General features: G+C 54.2%; 1 protein-coding gene and 1 non-coding gene across 2 annotated transcripts; both read left to right on the top strand.

Moving 5' to 3' along the window:
• Positions 1–3,019: 3,019 nt before the first annotated feature.
• Trnar-acg (transfer RNA arginine (anticodon ACG)) lies at positions 3,020–3,092 on the top strand. The gene has a single exon. It is a non-coding gene; the product is annotated as a tRNA-Arg (tRNA).
• An 8,211-nt stretch (positions 3,093–11,303) lies between these two features.
• On the top strand, positions 11,304–14,419 carry LOC128269874 (dual specificity protein kinase pyk3). The gene is made up of 2 exons (XM_053007279.1): positions 11,304–11,611; positions 13,072–14,419. Exons 1-2 carry the CDS (start codon positions 11,304–11,306, stop codon positions 14,417–14,419), a joined length of 1,656 nt encoding a protein of 551 aa, XP_052863239.1.
• The last annotated feature ends 3,771 nt before the right edge of the window (positions 14,420–18,190 follow it).

The raw sequence follows: 18,190 nt of genomic DNA, 5'->3' as shown, positions 1-18,190 counted from the left end.
TCGTCTTTGGGTGGCCCCGCGCCCGAATGATGATTGGCTTTCTATGTCGCCCTTAATGCTCTGTGCGTGTGTACTTTATGCTTGATCTTGGCTGGATCCTGGGAACAGGATGCGGTGACCACTTGACCATCGCGTGTACATGTACTTTTGCTTCACACATTTGCCCCGCAGCATCACACTCGGGGGTCGGGTCACGGGTCGGGGCCTCAAGCGACCCCAGCCGTTTTGCATAAAATACCTTTCCGTTACCGACCTGCGCAATAATTAATTCCGGCCGGGCTTCGGCTTGCATTGTGGCAAATTTTCATGCATAATAAATGGCCGGCCGGACAAATCCTGCTCGCCAATTGTAATGGGCGCCCGGCGCCCATTGCCACACCCACCCCGTCAAACCAAAAAAAAGGGCAAGGCGCGAACGGGAAATTTGTCATTGGCTTTGGTCCTTTAGCCTGGGGGGGGGGGCTAGGGCATAAGGGCCCTCCCCGCAGGTTACGCCAACCAACTTCTCTCGGGGGGAAATGTCAGCTTTTTTGTGGTCCGAGTTTTCCTTCGGCTTCGCTTTCGCGCCCCGTCTACGAAAGTTGCAACAAAGGAACTGAATTGCATTATCTGTTATTAAAATGCTGCTTGGCGAAGGCGCCATTCGGCGGCGACATTATTTATGCAAACTGTGCCATTGTTCTGTTCCGCATTAGTTTGTTTGATTACTTCCAGAGTCCTCCACTGCGCCGGGGACGACGCCTGTCATTTGTTGTGTCGACTATTTTGCTAACTCAATCCCAAGGTCAGTCGCCGGTGTAGACTTATATTGCTTATATTGCCAGAAGCAAACGCTTCAACATAACGCACCTCAATCGGTTCTTAATTAAAATGCTGTCGCGCAAAAACGATGCGTTGTTCGTGACAGCCAGCGGTGGAGACTCCATTAAATCCGTGGTGCCCCGTGGAAACCCCGCAAAAAATAAACACCCAAAAGCGAGCCACAAATCTGCACCATTACACATTGGGGCCGCTGTCAACGGGGGTTGAAATGGATACCATAACTTTTGCTACAACAAATCACCCTCGAATAATACGCAGAAAAAACACGGACACGTACTGCAGCGAATGGTGGAGCGCATCGCACAAAGCCGCCAGCCCGTGAGCATCAGCACCGGGGAAAATCAATAACACGTGTGTTCTGTGTGTGTGTGTGTGACTGTGGGGCGCCCCGCAACCCACCACCCCGGGGGTTGGTTGTCGCCGTCGATGGAAAACCGTGTGCTTTCGTTCCTTTCATTATTTGCTGCTGCTAAGCCCGCGATGTTATGAATGGGATTTTCGCGGATTTTTTGCCAACGTGTGATGATGGAGTTTCTTTGTGTGCCGGCGGCGAACACCGCGCGCCCCAAAGTGTGAGGTGCAACTGGCAATGCACCCGATTGTTTATTAAACACTTATCAATAATCCATCAGCCCCGGACGGGAGAAACGGATCGACGCGGCGGAGCCCTCCGGACGCCCACCGGAACCGGAACCGGTTGATTGACAACGTTTGGGCGCGTTATGATTGAGAGGTGGTGGCTTGAACGAAGCCAACACGCGGCACACAGAACCGAATTGGCTGGCGCTTCAGAAGTTTTGGGGTTGGCAAAATGTTTGGGACCCTCCACAAATTTTTAATGTTCGTGTTTAATTAGCTTAAACAGCTTTCAGGTGAATGTCTACTTGATTATGGGACTCATTTTCTAACTTCTGAGGCTCTCGTTAGTAAGTCGTCCTCCTGTTGGACGGTGTCGGAAAGAGAAAATGTTTAATCAACCCCGATTTTGGATGGTCCACTACAAACTGTTTCACGAAATTAACGAAATTATGACACTTTTAAAATAATAATCGTTTCCAATGGTAAGGATCTCCAGAATGTCGGTCCTCAACTTCAGTACAGCGATCAGAACTAGCGCAGCTTTCGGCCGGTCACGGGTTCCCTGTTTGGTGACATTTTTTCGCTAAGTTTCGCTTCAAAGTTTTCGTACTTTGTTTGGCTTAAAAATCGGTTCAAAATGGGCGCAAGTTTGTCAACTAGCTCAATGTGTTCGGGTAAATACCGTACCAAAACCCCGAATACTTCGGGGTTCCCGGAAGGTTCATCGGAATCAGCATGTTTGCTTAGTTTGACAGACTCTTTATTCTGCTAATGACGTAAGATGAGCATCGAATGAATGTTACTCGAACAAGAAAATCGACGAAGATCTGCGCTGATCAATTCTAGAAGATTTATTTTAAAGACATTTCAAACAAATTGATACATTAGTCCTAACAGGCATGGAACCGGTATCTATGGGTTTATTGGTAAAAGTTTTCAGTTTGATTTTTGTTAATAAATAAAATACCAGAAAACACGGGATCTTTATGACGATTGATTTCACGAAGCTGTTCCTTCAACCTGTGTTGGACGAGATAGAAAGAACGCGTGTGTGTGTGTGTGTGAGAGAGAGAGAGGTTAGACACAGGCGATTAACCTCAGCTGATTGCTGTTTGTTTTCGTGTACAGAACGCTCCCTTATCAGCACTTTCAGCCGCTGCGCCCGACTTATGTTTTCTTATTTGTTGTTACGTCTTTTCGGCTGAAGCGCAGCAACATCTACACATGGCGATGGCGCAATATTTCTCCTAATTTCTAAATCGATTTGCGCTTCAGGTTCGCGCAAATAATGGTCTTTCCGGGTTACGTGGGAGACGAGACGAGGTGAAGTTCACTTGCTGGGTGTGTGTTTGCTGACGCGCTGGTCGATCGGTGGTCGATTTTTAAACACCCCATCCGACCACACCGCCCATCGACCACCCAACCCGCGTAACGGGGGGGTGTGAGCGAAACCGGACTTGTTTCTCGCGCATATTCGCGGCGCGGACTTGCTCCTCTGGTATGCGTATGTATGCGCTGCTAAACATATTGAGCGCTGAACGCACGAGTCTTAAGTGTATAGCGCGTGGCTGAGCTGTGTGAGTGACCGGGTCGTTGATTAGCTGTCCGCTTACCGACGGGTCCTGTGGCGCAATGGATAACGCGTCTGACTACGGATCAGAAGATTCCAGGTTCGACTCCTGGCAGGATCGCGCACTCAACCCTTTTTTATTAAATGTTGGACTGGCTGCTTTGGTCCCTCTCTGTTTTTTACCGTGACAGGCCGGGACCGACCGAGGGCGGGTTGGGCGCGAAGGGCGCGCAGAGAGTACCGTGTCGCCGAACGACCTTATATTCAATTGTTCGCTTCACCTTCGCACTCTGACGGAAATGGCGATTATCGTCGTCTCTCTTCGCACACACACACGCGCGTGCCTGGTGGTTCCGTGGCGGCCACTGGGGAGAGTACGCGTGACAGACTGAGCAGAAAAAACCCTTGGGAGAGGGAAAACCCCAAACAGAGAGAGAGTGCGAGGGCCCCAAGAGTGCACGGGAGAGCCTCGCCGTCGTTGTCGCGGTTGCCGTTTACTTGACGTCAAACCGCGCGCGCTCTTACCTGACAACACCCTTCCCAGGCCAAGACCGCACCGCTGCTTAACCTGAAAAGCTTCATTTTATGTGACATTGATCTACATACGGCCCGACTCTGCTGCTGCTGCTACCAATTGTTGCCGCCGTCGGATTTCTTCTCTCGACGCGCGGTTCAGCCTCCGCCACGCGTCCGTGCCGGTGTATGTGTTTGGCGTCGCTCAATTTGACGCGCATTTCTGTGTGGACAACACGCAGAATTCGTGTTTGTTTGCGCTTCCACTGCCCCATAACCGATATACATATTTGTGAGGGGCACTTATGGCCTCTTTCGCGTGCCGCGCCGCAAAGCGGATTATTAATACCGGGCTCTCTCTCTCTCTGTCGGTCGGTTTGCTGTCGTCGTGGCAAAAAACATACAACCGTCGGTGTCGGGCTGCCGCCCCACCAACAACGGGTTGTTGGACAACCGAAAGTTAGCCTTCGTTATTGGTCCCACGGTGCAGGGAACCGGAAACAGGACGCAGGACGCTGCTGTCGTTACAGCGTCACCAGCGTGAAACGGCGTGGTGCAAAGTAATCCCCCCCACCCATATCGAAAAGGACACGCCACAGTGCCCGCCTGGTCGAATCCCTTGCAACCGCCGATGTGAGGGAATGGAAATACAAGAATGGAACGAGTGCGACGGCGAATGGCTCGCGAATGCCGTCACTTCCCTTGGCGGCAGTCACCTGGGGGGTGTTTTCCGTTTTGTTGCACAAGCGATCCCCAGCCGGCCTGCGGTTTGTGTCCTGATCGGCCGTCGCTCACCGGAAGTAGTACGGCGCCCCTTGAACTGTGCCCGTTCGTTCGCCTCTTTTTGCCCTATCTTTCTCTCACCGAGGTCGCTGGGCTTAATGAGCGTTTGATGGCCTCAATTTGATCGAACTCGATAACGGCACACCGCGGGCGAAGGGGGGAGCGATAGTTCTTGGGAACCACCTGGCGGCCCACAAGAAGCTTTATTTTTGGGCCGTTTGAGGAAAAAGAAGGAAGGATTCAAAAAGGAATTCATGTTGTGGATTTGATCGATCAGCGTTCGTTTGCGCCTTTTCCCTTTAAAGGACAGCTAAGCCCGGTAATTAGGACAGGCTTTTCGCCTTCACACGCTCCATCATTAAACAGCAAATCACTCGAATTCGCCGATGAGTGCGCTATTGTCCTGATTATAAATGCAAAAACCCTCACTCCGACCGCCCGGATTGGTGTCAAACGTTGGCCGGGCGCGAGAGAAACCTTCAAGCCGCGACGCGCGGCGCACATTCCGTCGGCAGCGAACCTGAGTGAGAGTGAGCACGCTGAGCCGTGAGTGACGTGCGCATCACAAACCCGCGTCATTAGTCACCGCGGGAGGAAGAGGAACGCACCTACAACACACACCCGTGGCGGTGAAGGACGAAGAAGAGGCGCGTTCTGTTGAGGCTGATGAATCACTCCGAGCATCGTTGGGGCGACCGGGGGAGGCCGACACAAAATGGCCACACTCCTTTATCTTTCGGGTGAGGATGATTCATGATGTCGTGAACGTTCTTGGGAAGAACCACAACATCCGGCCACCGGCAAAGGGAAATCCAAGGCGTGCACGACACACACACACGGAATGGATGCGTCCTTGGCCCGAAAGTCAATGGTCCCTCATTTTTCTTTTCGAGATGCACAACCGGGACACATAAACCGGACCCCGGCCCAAAGGATCGCGGCTATCGCGTTGAACCCGCAGAAATTCAGCCAGCGCAGCACCGTCGCCAATAATCGACGCCTCATTAAACCCCGGACAAGGAACCACCATAGAAGTGCGTATCGATAAATGTCGCCGTTACGCTGGCTGATGCCAGGGGGCCGGCAGGCGCCGGTGTTGCCATTGTGCGATTAACTTTCCCGAGCCGTGAATTATGCAGCGGCGGTTCTCTTAATTTCTTTTTTCCCATCGGTGGCGGATGTCGCGGACTGAGCTGAGCGCGAACCGAGCTCACACACAGCCGCCGGATCAGCTCACGGCGGTGAGCGATGAGACTCGAGTCGCTTCGTCCGGGTGTGTGTAATGTGTCGAATCGAAAGCATATAAAAACCCGATTTAATGCTTCCACTGGCGGCATTAGCTATATTAAGATTCTAATATCCATCTGTTTGTCCCTCGGTTCGCTCTCTCTCTCTCGCGGGCGTGCATGAGCGAGAAAGAGACATTCAAGGCGTGGAGAGCGATGTCAGCAAAAGTCGGACGGACGACGGACGGCCAGCGACGCATTTGCGTGTGGATCATATTTTGCTTTAATAACGATAATCGCACGTCGCCACCGCGTTGTCGAGCTCTCGTTTGTGGGCTTCTTCGTCGTCGTCCCCGTCTTGGAGTGCTGTGTTGCCAATCACTAACCTTCATTTTGGCCCCTCCGTTTTGGACTGCTGGTTGACGAAGAACCGTCGTCGTCGTCGATGGTTCCCGTATTGGGCCCACCACTGTCATCCAGGGACTCATTGTGCGTTTTCTGGGAGATAAAAATCGGAGGATTCCGGATCCGATTGTCCGGCTTCCGAGGCTTTCCGAGACCGAAAAGTGCGCCATCTAATCGCCCGCGATGCCCAAGGCACGGCCCCGCCCGGGTGCTCTGTTAAATATTTGAAGTTTTCAAGCCGTCAAAACCCCGGGTGAACGGAACGGAAAAAAGTGGTCTCCGCGCCGCGCACTACTTTGTAGTTCCACTTTGCTGCGGCAGCAGCAGCAGCAGCAGCGAGGAGCGAGTTGCTATCACAATGTCAGGCCACTGGCGGGGGTCTGAGCGAGGGCTGGGGTGTAGGACGCGGAGCACGCGGAACCCCTCGACGCAGAGGGCAGCCGTTCGCCGGTGGTACGTGCCTCGGTACCACACGCGAGGCTGGTTTTTGCCCGTTCGGCCCGCTGCTGCTGCTGCTGCTGCTTCTTATGCTGCGCTGGCGGACGGTGCGACGAGCGAAGGTGGAGGGGAGGGCGGTAGGTTTTTCGCTGTGCCGTGCCACGCAAAGACGTTGATATAACGTTGCGTGTTGGACGACGTGCCGCGGCTGGCTGGCTGGCTGGCTGGCTGGCTGGAGGAAAACACTACATCGAAATAATGCATGCAACTCTCGGGGGCCGCCGCCGGCTCCAACCTGCGATGGTGGGTTCGTCCTTCACGTGCTGCTGCAGGATTCACACAAAGAACCGATTTTTCGGCGGAACGCTACGCAGAAGACACACGTTCCGTGCGCTAGTTTTGGACCCAATTCTTTATCCTTATTATTATGTGAAGCACCCTGCGGGTCGGGGAACCGGGAGCAGCAATCGTAGGCAGTGCCCGTGTGCCCCTTTGTGTGCTGTTATCCTTTCACCTTGAATTTTAAATCGTTTTAGAAAACCCGAACCCCGAACCGAACGGAAAGCGCGCCCCGCTGCAGCGCGAAGGGAAAATTTCATCACCATCATCATCATCGCCGCCGCCGCCGTCATCTTGGGCCATTCATCGGGCGGGAGGGTGGTTTCACTTGAGCGCGCGCTGGTCCGGGCGGGCGGGCGGGTCACGCAGTAGGCGACTGATTCGAGGAGTGCGAAAAGGGCACCACCAGCCAGCATCGCTCTCGCTCGCTCGCTCACGGGTTGCTTTACAACAAAAACTACATAATAGCGGGCCGCACTCTATCGCTTCAGGTTCGCGGCCGTGCCATAAGCCTATCGCGGGGAGGCAGGACCATAATATCGGTCCGGTGATTCGGTTTTCCTATTTTGTTAATTGGCCCGATTGACTATACGGTGGCCACTAGTTCGATAGAAACGCGCTCATATCGCGGAATTGAGTCGTCCGGGTGCTCTCTGCTGACACCTTGCCGCTGCTGCTGGGGTCTTTTGGGGTTAGTAAGTGATAACAAATTCATTACCATACACGTAGCGGACTACTGTCGAGCCTAGGGGTAAACGCGGCGTAGCGCACGTTAGCTGGTTGGCAGAGCATAACACGCGTCAAGAAAAGGACAGCGAGCAAGGCAAGAGTGAGCACGACAGTGTGGCCACGGGTGAGAGGTTCCACTCGCTGTGCATTATTATTATTACCATTACCCTCTTATTCTTGGGCCTTTCCCTGCGCCCATGATGCTGCCGCAGTGTCAGATTTGTATGTTTGTGTTGTGTGTTTTCTTATGCTTCGTCCACTGACGACTTCGTCGCCCTCTGCTTGCTGGCTGGGCCCAGCTGTTCGGTTCGAGCAATTTTTATCCTGCGACGACGCGGTTGCAATCGAACCTCGGGGAGGCAAAGACACCGATGATGATGATGGTGATGGCAGCAGGGCAGAATAAGAAAAAAGACGGTTTAAAGTCGTGGTGTGGCTTTGCGTTGGCCCAAGGAGACCCATTTATTTATCGGAGCCGTTGGGGCGATGAACGAACCAACGATCGGGGTTGGTACATTAACCGCGTAAGCAAAAGGTGAGACACACTGCAGAGCTAAGCTCCGACCGACGATGTGTCAGAGGCCGCCACCTCTCTCGTCAGACCCAACAACATTAATCGGTGGTAATCCGCCCAATAAACCAGTGGGCCAAGTTCAAAAATGGTAATCCTGTCGCCGTGGCGCACACACGCAAACGCGGTTCCGCGCTCGCGATGAAGCTGTCAAAACACGACGTGTCACGGCGAGACGCGCCCTACCTGCTGCCCGGTTTCGCTACCGGTTCGTGCCTCTAGGGAGCCCACCTGGTACCTGGTACACCGCTAAGGGCAGACGCCACTATGCGTGCCAGAAGGCCTTCCGGAGGTAGTGGCCCAGAAGCGTGAGAAGCGCGGCGGGTACACGGTGTGTGGCGCACGCACGCTCATTTCCGCGTGTGCTGCTACACACATTCCCGCATCCTTCTTGAGCAGCATCCCCCGAAGGTACAAGCCGCGATATGGGAAACCCCGTACTCCGACTTTCCGATGTATCGAACGCAGCATCATCATCGCCCGTTGAATATTCTCCCATCTGCTGTCTCTCTCGCTCACACGATGCCCGATGTCGACGGAGTGTGTGAGGTGAGCGCGAAATCTCACTGCTCACTTCGTGGCCTTCTCGCCGCCGCCGCCGCTGATCGGGAGCATCAAAAGTCAAACGCGTGTAGCCTTCGGCGTGCGTGCGCTCTCTTCAAAAGGAGAACATCGGGATTTCGAGGTAAACTGTGGACAGGAGGAAATTACTTTGTTACTATTCTCTCGCACGACGCGTGGGGGGCGATGAAATGAAGAGCAAACTTCGCTCGAGGAGTTTGGCGACAACATCGGACATCTTGAGACGGCGGCGCCTCCGCGAAGGGCTATTGTTTTGTTGTGTTTTTTTTACATAATATTAAAACAAAAGAATCTCGCCTTCGTGCGTGTGCGTGTGTGTGTACGCTACCGTCTCGTACGCACCCCGCCGCCGCCACAGGTCCCCTCTGCGTGCTTCATCGTGTGGCCATTGATGCGGTACTTACAGCCGATGGCGCATCGGTCGGTGTGGCACAGCTGATTCCGAATACCGTTGTACCCTCGTACACACGCACGCACACACCTTGAGCGTCGTATGCGCAGCCTTGGCGTATCCGTACACGCCGTGTGAACGCTGTAGAATGAGGGAATGGACAAAACACAGCGTTTCTCACGAAGCACGAAGCGTGCACTCACGCGAGTGAGTGTGCCGCTCACAAGGTGATTGTGGTTTTTTAGTGGCAATCGACGTCGTCGTCCCCGTGAAGTCGTATGCTCCCCGATGGCATATTCTATCCGACGACGTCATGAACCGAGTGTGTGTGTCTCGTCCGGTGTAGATGAACCGGACAGGATCCGCGCGGGTCGGGGGCCTCCCCAAATATGTTCAAATCGAACTTCCGGTCATTATTGGGAGTATGGAGCTATTACTCGCGCTTGCCATTATGACCATTACCGTTAGACGTGCGCGCAAGTTATCCCCTTTTTCGGTTACGATACCCCCCAGGAAGGGAGGCAGGAGGCGGTGCCGCAGTGGGTGGTGAACACTCGCGAGAGGCCGCCGTCGCGCCGCCGATGGTGAGTGACGCTCGCGCCGCCGTTCACTCGCTCGCACCGCGCGGCATTCGACATTCGGGCGACCGTCCGGATGGTTGGTTGGTTGGTCGTTCGTGTTGTGTCCGTCGTTCAGTTTCGGATTGGCGTTCGAGCGTGCAGCACGCGCGAAATAATCAAGAAGCGTTCCTCGCACACACAACAGACGGTCAGGGGGGGGGTTGTGTGTGACCACCCGTCGTCATCCATCCTCAGTTCTCTTCTCCGGTTACCACACAACCGATCCGGCGGATCCATCCATCCGACCGACCGGCCGAGAAGGGCATTTCCAGTTGTAACGGCGTGTAGTGTGTGAGGAGCCGAACGGTGCACGTGCCGAGCCGAGCCGACCGAACGAAGAAGCGGCCGTTTAAAGGAATCACCCGTGCCGTGCGTGCGTGTGTTGTGTCTCCGACCAGGGTCAATCCAGCAGCCACACTCGGACGGATCTCGGGATTATGGTTTTGCATCTGGCCCACCGGTGGTTGGTGGTCTTACAAGAAGTGTGACTTATTGCCTCCGTCGCCGCCAACGATGTGACACCCCGACGGCCACCCCACTGACTACCACTAAGTGATTAGTTTCATTTTCGGTCCGCCGCACATGTGTACAGGTAGCTGCCCAAGCTTCCCGAACCGTGCCCGTGTCAATTGAGGTCGCGTGTCAATTTATTATCATCTCACCCGCCCGCTCGCCGTGCCCATTCGTGCAATTTGAAACCAAACTTTGGCCAACTCTGTACCGTGCCTGCCAGTGACTTCCGCCGCGCCAGTGAGCATAAGGATATCCAAAGGAATAAGTGTGGCCTCATGAGTGGTTAACAACAACAAAACAGAGAGACGCAGACGAAGCGGGTACGGCTCCACCACCGCCGACCTGTGTTAAGTTAGCTTCCTTCACCCGCGCCTAACGGCCTACCAAACGGTGGGGCGGGAAGGGGCAAGGTCGCCAGCCAGCCAGCCAGCCAGTCAGCCGATGGGTGGTGGTATCTCTCTCGCCACAGTCCGAAAACGGGTTTCGAGCAACGCGCGACCGTGGTGACGGGTGGTGCTGGTGACTGTGTGTGTGGCCAATAGAAGAAGAGAAAAAAAATTGCAAGTGACCAGCAGGTTGCTCGAGCGGAGCGTAAGTCCCGAAAAGAACCCGCAGCCTGCTGTCCAGAGTTTCGCTTTCGAGGCGCGCGACATTTACCTGCAGAAACATAAAAAATAACCCACAACACGTCATAAAACGATCGTGTTAAAGAGGTGGCCTTAACACAGGCGTCTGTTGGTGTGTGTGTGTGTGTGCAGCGAGTGACCAGCGAGTGGTTAATCATTTGAATTGAAATTGAAAAGCGCAGGGAATTTGGAGCATGAACTAGAAAACGGTGCGGCTTGCTGTGACCGCGCGAAAGCAAAATCCAAAACTCCCGTCATAAGCGAGAGAGAGCGAGAGAGGGAGAGCTCAAGTGGCTGCGCACAAAGTGAACCAATAGTTCCTCTCTGCCTGCGTGCGTGCGTGCGTGCGTGCGTGCGTGCGTGAACACAACGGGACGGCGCACCACGGACTGTGTGACGGCAGCCAGGAGAAGGAAGTGATCCGCGCCGCTGCTGGGTGTCGAAAGTGTGTCGTAAAAGTGACATTCGTCCGGTTTCTCTGTCGGCGGAGTGTGTCCCACTAAAAGAAAAACAAAAGTGACACCAAATAATTAACAAAAAAGCCACAGTGAGAGGGTGAGTGAGAGAGAATCTCAGCGCCACGTCCACGGGTCACCATGACCCTGCCATCGAACAGTGGGGCCGCGGCGGCGGCCGACGACGACTCGGACATGTTCGGGCCGCCCCACTCGTCGCCCCCGATCCGGCGCAACCGGCCGAAGGTGCCGATGATCTCGCCGCAGCTGAAGCAGCGCGAGGTGCGCAAGCGGATCCTGCAGCTGTGCGTGCACAAGCTCGAGCGCATCAAGGACTCGGAGCGCAACCTGCGCCGCTCGGTGTGCATCAACAACACGTACTCGCGGCTCACCGACGACATACGGCGCGAGAAGCAGCACAAGCTCCTGATGCTCTCCAATCTGGCCAGGTGAGTTATCGTGTCGTTATCGTTGTCGGTGCCGTTGCTGATGATGACGTTTGCTTCGCGTCAGGATGATGCCTTTTTGTTTGTGTCGCGTGCCAACCGAATCTTGTCGTCTTCTTATGTTGTTGTGGTCGGTTCCTTCCGATCCCGCGAACCTTGGAAGAGAATCTCTTACCAGAGAGTGGCTGTGGAAGTGTTCTGTGAAGCAACACGTAACCCGAGCATCATCGATTACTACGCGGGACACGCGTGTGATGTGATGCTGGTTTCGTACCGAAATATTAGTAGAAGTCCTCCGAGTTTTCGAACTCCGTTGGGGACGCACGCGAGTTTCTGGTGATGATACTCACAGCAGTGTGTACGTTTGATTGATTCGAAGAATAGTTGCGCACCGAGCTCCACTCTGCTCCGGTTGTTGCTTTGAAACAACGAAAAATGGCTTCCGCCTCCGTCGGCGGGTGCGTGCTTTGCGAAGGCGAACGGCCGTCGGTGTGTGTGTCTGTAAGGCAAGGCGAGAGTAGGTAGTGTGGCGTGTAGGGTTAAAAATAGCGCACCACAAACGACACACGATGGGGCGGAGCGCGGTGGCAAGTGGTGTGTGGATTGGATTACTTTGGGCACCACCGTCCCGCGAGCCCGAGAAGAACCGATGGTGGTTGTGCAGAATCTTGGCTAATTTTATAATCTGTCAAGGAAGAGAGAGAGCGAACGAAGCACACAACACCCTTGTATCCGCGCGCGTCACCTCGAATCATCCGATAATCGATTCTCGGACTTCGTGTGGACGTTTGAGACCATTTTTTTCGTTTTTCGCAAAGGGCCCAGCGAAACAATGAACAGGGGAAGAGAGCGCGAAAGGTGGAGCAATCGAAGCAACAGTCGGCTTCGTCTACTCCGACAACACAGAAACGTCGTGCTCCCTAACCCCAAAGAAAACGCATTGTACATCGCACCGCGGTCTACTAACGGCGAGGGGGGGGACATGGCCACGCGACTGTGTGTGTGTGTCTGGGGCGACAACAACAACAGTTGGTTTTCTTTTTCACTGTGGCAAACGGAGCAAACGTCACTAGATGCCACCAGACGCCACGCGACTTGACTTGCTGCTTAAAAGGCACACGTCATAGTTGCCGTTGTCCTTCGTATGCCCGTGTGAGTGCGCACGTTGCATTTAAAAGCTTTCGGTTCGGTTTCGGTTTGCCTTTCCAATTGACAACTCTCAAACGTCATCATCGCTCTGGTTTGTTTGTGTTTTGGTCGCGCGGGCACGCGGCCGCCAGTTGACAACTAATTATCAATTAATCCGTGAGCCTCGTGTTTGTGACATTAATCACCTCATTTTTCTAACGGACGTGTAAGTGGTTTTGTTATTAATTGGCCCCATTTTCATTCTCTCTTTCTCTCTCCTTCTCTCTCTCTCTCTCTCTATCTCTTTTTCTCGCTCTCGAACACGTTCGAAACAGAAGCAGTGACAGTGGCAGAAAGCAGTACGACGATGAGGACGCATCGGAGTCGGATTGCATGAACAACAACTATGCCAACGCGAGCCTCGGCAGCAACGGCAACAACCATCACCACCTGCACCACCACCACCACCATCACCACCACCATCGCGACGAGCTGGGAGAGTTCGTGCATAACAATGAAAATCTGAACAACAACTGTCAGTTGCAGCATAATCACAACCTGTCCTCCTCGCCCGCCCCCTCGCCACTACATCACCTGCACCACCACCACCACCATCACCACCAACAGCAGCAGCAGCAACAGCAACACCAGCGATTGGTGGCCTCTCCGTCGTCGGGTCTCAGCAGTAGCAGCAGCAGCGGCAACAACTCCGAGCTCGGCTCGGATTCATCAATTGCCGCCACCTCCTCCTCATCCTCCTCGTCGTCGTCCCCACTGGTCGCCCAACCGACGCCAAGCGAAGCGGACCGGCAGCGAAAGTCTTCGTCCGTCGAGACCGACCTGGAGACGCTCGACCGGGAACTGTGTGCGCTGGACGCGGCGATGCCACTGGTCGATCCGGAAATAACGCAAGGGGCCGAGCAGCTCGAGCAGGCGATGGTGTCGCGCAAGCGGAAGTTTGCGTCGATGGACGACGACGACAGTGACCGGTTGGTGCGGGAGGCCCTGTCCCAGATATGCTTCCCGGCCGGCGGTGGCCGTCTGCTGACCGGCATCGACGACTGTCCTGCTGCGTCCCCGCCATCGTCGACCACCGCCGCAGATGACCATCACCACCACCACCATCATCACCATCATCATCAGTCGGACCAAAGTCCGCTCTCGTCGTCGTCGTCGGAGATCATCGGTCTGTGCAAGCGGCCCCGGATCGGGGATCTGCTTGAGCACCCGTTCGCCACCAGTCCGTTCCTGCACCCGTTCCACTCGCTGCCGGATCTGGCCGTCGGGTTCGACTACCAGGTGGCGCACCACCACCAGAAGGAGTTCGAGGTCATCATGGATGCGCTCCGGCTGGGCGTCAGCAATGGCGGTGCGATGGCGGCGGCAGCCGTCGTGGCCGCTACCTCGGCGGCCGGAGCAGCGGCGGCCGCGGCTGCGGCAGCCGCCGCAGCAGCAGCCACCGGTAACGCCACGGGCACGGCCGCAATGGGCTGTGGGGTTGGAGCGACCGCTACCGGACACCAAGGTGGCCACGGTGTGGCCTCGGCAGTGGCGGCCAGTGGAGCTGCCTCCCCGTCGCCGACCACCGCCATCGATTCCTGTGGCCAAGCCGCCATGCTGATGGGCACCGACGGTGGGGCCAGCGTGTTCCACAATCTCGTCGTTACGTCGCTGGAAACTTGAAAGTAGGCCGCCAACCTCTGCGCCACGGTGTGCTCCCCACGTAGCGCCGCGCTCGCCGTCCACTGCTGTTACTACCGGTCGCCGCCGCCACCAACCTTCCGTTTCGCGTCTTTCGACTGAAGATGTTCGTCGCGCCCTCTCCCAAAAAGGGGAATGCCACTTCTGAGTCGTCTCCAGTCTCGCATGTCGCAGTGTGTGCAATGTAACGTATAATTCTTAATTTATTTGCCCTTAATACATACACACACAAAGTGCACGGTGCACAGTGCTGTGGCGGCTCAGAAGTTTGGCGGCCAACGGAATGTGTAGGTCGTGGACTGAACGGCGAGCGAAGCAAGAGGAGCGCGAGCCCCGTGTGCGCTTTTACCCTACCGCGGGTTAGCATAATTCGTGTCTCCCAGGGTGGCACCCAATTGTTTCCAACCAACCAACCAACCAACCAACGAACCAGCCACCCCAATTCTCTCCTTCGTTAATCGGTGAGGCGTTTAGTTGATTATATTGTTTATTTGTTTCTCTCCGACCGACGGACGGACCAAGAGACCGAGAGGTTTGCTTTTAGGACAAATTTAAATTAATTTTAACCACACTTCGCGTGTGCGCGCGCGCGTATAGCTTTGTTTGTGTATTTTAATTTTATTTTAACACTAGTAGCCCTGTGCGTAAGGACACACTTAATTTAACATTATTGTAAATTACTTTTATCGTTATCTCGTCGCCCATGTACGTATCCTTTGTTGCTGAACTGGGGGACGCCCGTGTGCATTACTAGAGGAGAGGGAACATTGTGCAACACACAACATCGTCGAGCGAATGGGCAATATCATGCAATAACGGGAGAATTCGGGTGTGTGTGTGTGTGCGTTAGGGGCGCATATGATGGTGGTCACCACACCAAAGTGGCACAAAGAATAAGGGCACACACAAAAATTGTGTGTTGTGCATTAGAAGCGGCGAAAGGGTTTTGCGCCGCCCGGCTCTGTCTTCACCGTTCGAAGTGGGCAAAAGTGAAAATAGTGTGCAAATGTGCTGCTGCAACACAGTGGGCTGTGTGTCGGAAAGAGAGAGTGAGAGGGCCACACACAATAGCACAACACCAAAGCGCAAAGGGGCGACCACGGCGACGAACGCCCGGTGCAATATTGCGAAAGGAGGAAGTCAAAATCCATCGAACGCGTTGTTGGCGGCAGCGGCGCACCATCTCTTCTTTATCGAAGGAAGGTGCCCTGAAGGGTGATAGTCTGAAATGGGAAAAGCAGGCCGGAGAGGCCGCGCCAAAGAGTTTTCCCACGCGGCAGTGGACCACATTTTTGCAACTCACTTTTGGGTGGTGTTTAAAACGCGAACCGAACCGATTTCCCTAATAGGGCGGCAGGACACACCATCGGCCGCGGATAACTCCGGTTTCCGGCCGCATCGTCTAACGGTCACTTTTTGAGGCCTCGGCATCCAAGTAGCAGGTGCGCGCCGATGCTTGGGCCTCTAAGTAGGCTTCAAAGTGACAGCCCGAGAGAGAGAGAGAGCGAAAGCGCGACAGAGTGAGAAGTGAGAGAAGTGAAAGTGCAAGAAGAAACATTTAAATCGCACAAGGCAAGGCGGCTCGACGGCGCGCGCGATTACGACGTCCCTCCTCGTGGCCCACTGTGCTGCTGTTGCTACGGTGTTTGTGTGTGTGTGTGCTACACACACAGTGCCAACACTATGACGGCACCGACTAGACACCGAGCAGCGCCATCTGGCGCTGGTGGCTACAACCGACGGTGGGGCTCCAAACTCCAACTCAGATTTACACAGAGGACACCTCTTTTAGTAGCGGGTCCTTCCTTTCCGAGGACAAACCGTGGTCGCCCCAAATTCCCAAATGGCTCCGTCCTTTTATGAGGCACGTTCTTCGTCGTGTTTTGATCTTGCTCTCATCATCATCATCATCATCATGTTGCTGCTGCCCATCGATGGAGCCTTTTTTACGATGGCAACGGCTTTCATAGCCACACAGCGCCCCAGCAGCTCCGCACACAATTGGCGATTGACGCCAGGCGTTTAGCGGATCGGCCTGTTTTTTTTGTTTGGTCTTCTTCCTGGTACCATCATCAGCTCTGGTCATAAGCGCAGCTCATCCGCTGCCGGCCGCTGCTCACTTTTGTGGTCGCGTTTCTCACGTGCCTTCGCGCGCACCACTTTACACGGCGCGGCGCTGCTCTGTGTGAGGGTTTACTTTTTATCTCTTCTTCCTCCTCTAAGCAGAGGAGTCGTATTGCTGTGTTGCTCATCAAAGTTTTGCTTCAAATTATCGGCGCAACACTGGTGATGTTGCTGCTGCCTGCGAGTGGAAAACTCCGTTATGCGCGCCTCGGAAAAGGGCGCTCCGGCGTGAGGGGGGCCCGAACGCAGACACCAGAAGGGCGGCATGTCTGAGTGCGCGAGAGAAGGAGAAAGCAAGCCTCGGCGACTGGCCGATGATACCGTTGACTCTGCGCTCTGCTCCTCCTCTACGGGGGGCTGCTGCCATATCCGTGGTCCGGTGGCGTGGTTTGGGCGCGGGTGCTGCAATTCGTAACGTTTTGAAATTTTCTTCACCCATTCACGTGCCCCTTCGGCGTTCGGGGCGTTTTTTCTGCGCGGTTGCGTTGCTCCATTTGGGGTCTCCCGTTAGGTGGTTGTAGCCGCCGTCGCCGCCGCCGCACGCGGTCAGGAGAAGCTTTTCTCGATCCGATTGATTTCTGCGTTTTTCTCCTTTCGCTTTTCGCGCGCTCTCTCTCTCGAGTTCTTGCGTTCCGTGGGACACAGCCGACTCCCTTCGCACCGTGTGATAGAGCGAGGGTGGTGCCATTGTTTCAGTTCGTTGTTTATCGATTTTTTGCTTTTCGAGACCAATGGAAAGGGCCAATTGTTGGGTGGCTGGGAGCCCATTGCGTGGCGTGTGCCCGCGTTGTTGTTACACTGTTCGAATTAGATTCGGTTCAAAGTTTTGTGGCCAAAAACCAGTAAATGAGACAAATGAAAAATGCAAACAAACGAAAAAATGAAAGGACCTAAACTTAAAATGACAACCGTTTGTGTGTGAACAAAGGACAGATAGAGAGGGAGGGGGAAGGAGAGAGATATGGTCGAAACATTAATACCAAAATATTAGAACCAGATAATTGTAGAAAACCAACGCAGAAACTGGAAGCAATTTGTGAATTGCGTGCATTATTCCAAATCAAACGAAACAACGCACACCACAGAAAAAGAGAGACAGAGACCGTAAAGGATAAGCAAAACCATTCATTGTGCGTGGCGAGATGTGATCGAATTACTAGTGGAACAGCAGAACAATTGTGCCCGCAGGAAACTATTTCCGTTTTCAATTAAAATTAGGTGATCGCGATATAAAATGACACAAAAATGAACAAAAAAACGTATTAACATAAGCACCACACACACGCGTGCATACCGATGGCCGCAGCAGAATTGTTGCGTGTGATTTGTTTCGTGAGCGGAACACACGATACCAAGGTGGGAAAATGGCATGGCGTCCTCCTTAAGTGGGCCCTCCACCTGACCCCCAAAGACACCCCCGCACACACTCGTTAACACTCGCGAGATATGGTTCCGAAACTTCCGTTCGTTGTCGCACTTTCGCCGGCTAACGGAGTGGTGGGCTACATTACAATTCGCAAAACATGTGTCTCCTATATACAAAACACACAAATATTGTAGACAAAGTAGAGTTATATCGTAGGACTGAGTATCGCGTAAAACTGCACACAACCAACACACCCGTGACAC

Source organism: Anopheles cruzii, chromosome 3 (assembly GCF_943734635.1).
Source record: "Anopheles cruzii chromosome 3, idAnoCruzAS_RS32_06, whole genome shotgun sequence".
Classification (NCBI taxonomy): Eukaryota; Metazoa; Arthropoda; class Insecta; order Diptera; family Culicidae; genus Anopheles; species Anopheles cruzii.
The sequence above is the reverse complement of the archived record's forward strand: the minus strand, read 5'-3'. Positions and strand labels throughout refer to the sequence as shown.

Excerpts from the sequence above, each read along its gene's own strand:
- LOC128269874 (XM_053007279.1), top strand. The coding sequence starts at position 11,304 with ATGACCCTGCCATCGAACAGTGGGGCCGCGGCGGCGGCCGACGACGAC. Across the intron at positions 11,612-13,071 it reads ATGCTCTCCAATCTGGCCAG|AAGCAGTGACAGTGGCAGAA; the intron begins GTGAGTTATCGT and ends CGTTCGAAACAG.